Source organism: Protobothrops mucrosquamatus, unplaced genomic scaffold (assembly GCF_001527695.2).
Source record: "Protobothrops mucrosquamatus isolate PMUCROS unplaced genomic scaffold, P.Mucros_1.0 scaffold4104, whole genome shotgun sequence".
In the NCBI taxonomy this organism is placed as follows: Eukaryota; Metazoa; Chordata; class Lepidosauria; order Squamata; family Viperidae; genus Protobothrops; species Protobothrops mucrosquamatus.
Window position 1 is genome coordinate 6,656 of NW_015390033.1, and position 2,676 is coordinate 9,331.

General features: G+C 35.6%; 1 protein-coding gene across 1 annotated transcript in view; it reads right to left on the reverse strand.

Annotated features, from left to right (window-relative positions):
- PRKRIP1 (PRKR interacting protein 1) overlaps positions 1-2,676 on the reverse strand; it is an 11,207-nt gene that overhangs the window by 5,013 nt on the left and 3,518 nt on the right. The window contains exons 3-4 of the mRNA XM_015827957.1: positions 2,322-2,422; positions 1,666-1,751 (exon numbers count right to left, since the gene is read on the reverse strand). Of these exons, the coding sequence (XP_015683443.1) occupies positions 1,666-1,751; positions 2,322-2,422 (187 nt within the window). The remainder of the gene's footprint in view (positions 1-1,665; positions 1,752-2,321; positions 2,423-2,676) is intronic.

The window sequence follows — 2,676 nt, forward strand, 5'->3', positions numbered from 1 at the left end:
TTCTGGAGGCAGGTTGTTCCATTGGTTAATTGTTCTAACTGTCAGGAAGTTTCTCCTTAGTTCTAGGTTGCTTCTCTCCTTGATCAGTTTCCACCCATTGCTTCTCGTCCTGCCTTCAGGCGCCTTGGAGAATAGCTTGACTCCCTCTTCTTTGTGGCAGCCCCTGAGATATTGGAACACTGCTATCATGTCCCCCCTCCTCCTTCTCTTCATTAAACTAGACATACCCAATTCCAGCAGCCTTTCCTTATATGTTTTAGCCTCCAGTGCCCTAATAATCTTTACATCATGCTGGACTGGGAAAGCTGGGCTATAAATAAACTGCAGTTAGGGAACTGTTTCCAGCAGCTTGCAAAGACCTGTGGCCACCTACAGATAAATACATAAATTGCATCACAGAATTTGTATCACCTCTTTTAAATGAAAGCATAATGTAAATTTCAGTCCTTTCAGCCACATATTTCCCCATTGTTCCATCAGTATATTATATCCAAAGTTCTTAGCTCTTTCACTTCTTCCATTTCAATTACATGATCATCATCTGTACCTAGTTCAAATTCAAATTCTGTCTTGTGCTGTTCAATTCCAAACGTCCTTATCTACCTTAAAACCTTTGAAAAATAAATCCCCCTGTAGTCAATTGATTTCGATTTCATCTTATTTTCACCTTATTCTTGTAACAATTCCCAATAGGTTAACTATCTCACTTTGCCAGCTGTTTCCTATAAAATGCTTCTTAGACTGAGACTGATGAAGGAAATTTTTGGGCACAATGTAGATTTATATCCAAATTTATATTCTCAACAAGGCACCTCTATTATAGTGATTTTTAAAAGCTACACTGAACTTTATTGTATCATAGAAATCCATGCCATCAAAACCTTCAGCCATGCCTTTCTCTTTCTCTCTTTATTCTCTCTTTTTTTCTCAGCAGCATCCACTCCTTCTTCCAAACTAGGAGGAGAAAGTTGCAAAATACGGTTTCAAATCAGTCCCAATCCTCCTTGTTCCTTTGCATTTTAGAGCACTTTCTATTTAATCCTTGCCTTTTTCCTTAGCCATACAAACTAAGATGTATATTTCTGCCGTTGCTTAAATGGCGTATCAGTTGTCCAATAGGTATTGTTTAAAGCAAATATCTGATTCCAAACCATACTCATTTTATCATAGAAATTCTCCACAATAATAACAGTAATTTCTCTCATCTTAGCATATCCTTAATTTCACTTTGTTTTAACATAACTGTTTTGAAATAACATACAATTCATATTAATCATAGTAATACCCAAATATAGTATTTTACCTTTTCACAATTTTAAAAACAGTATTTTTCATCAATTATTTTTGTTCTCACATTGTTTTGTTTTTTCTAACATCTTCATTTTCGTTACTAATTTTAAATGAAGGAGATGAGCAAAGTTTTATTTGGAACTTAAGAAACTCATACCCCTGGTCAAAAATAAAGAAAAGACAAGCATGAAATAAGGCATCTCCTTCAAATTAGGGCAATGCAGAAACTAATGAGAGCACATGAGATCAAATTTAGTTATTAAATTTATTAAATTAAAGGGGAAAATTAAACTGGATTAAAAATAGTTCTGCTATGGCTAATATAGAAGCCCTTTACAGTTTCTGTATCAGCCACCAAGAACAGCTGGATCTTACCGCTTCTTTCTACGTTTGGCTGTCTGTTCTTCTGCAACTATCTTGTTCTTTTCAAGCTTCTTCTGATATTCGTCATCTAATTTTTGCTAGAAACAAAAGAAATAGATGCAATAAATTAAATCTAAAATTGTAAAAATATATTATTCAGACAACTAACTCAATCTTTTTCTCATTTTTTCTGTCTCTTGCGCTGAAGACAGGTGGTCTGTCAGCTACTGCAACACAGCCAAGAACAGGAGGATGTTATTGATTCATGTCTTGGTTCTGGACTTCCCAGACACATAGCTGGATGCATTGTGAATAGAAGGCCACACGTGTTATATAACAACATGGTCATCCAGAAAAGAAGGAACTGTATTTTTCTGCACACTCAGAAGATGAGTACTCAGGAAATAATTAGCTTATAAATATAAGTTTAATACATGAAAAGGAAAAAAATATCAGTTAATATGATGGGAAGAAAAGAGCAAACAAAGGAAAATGAAGGAGAAAGAAAAGGTACAAGTACCTGCCTGAGTATTTAATACCTTATTCTTGGAGAAGATCAAAGAGGGAAAGGGAGAGATGGGAGAAAGTAGATCTCTTTGTAGTTTTACAGAACAGCAAGGTTTCTCGAGGTAATCAATATCAAAGCTTTTGAGGGAAAATCACTTTACCTTCTCAGCCATGGCATCCATAAAATCTTGCCTCTGATATTCCCGCCGCCGAAGATGTCGATAGACATGAAATTCCCCACTTCCAGCCCCAGCACTGGAACCTGTCAAAAGGCAAAAATATACGGGGCTGAGGCAAAATATTCCATCTCAATCTCCAACTGTTTAAGGGTCTCAAATAGCTGAGTTGGGTAAAGTCTATCTTTAAATGTTTACAAAGTTGTTACCATTTAGAAGAAACAACAAGTGAAGATTTTATTTCAATCCACATAGCTTACCCCAAATCTAACTGCCAAGAATCAGTGATGCAGTTTAACACCATTTTGACACAGGAAATACATGAAAATTTCAATATAAC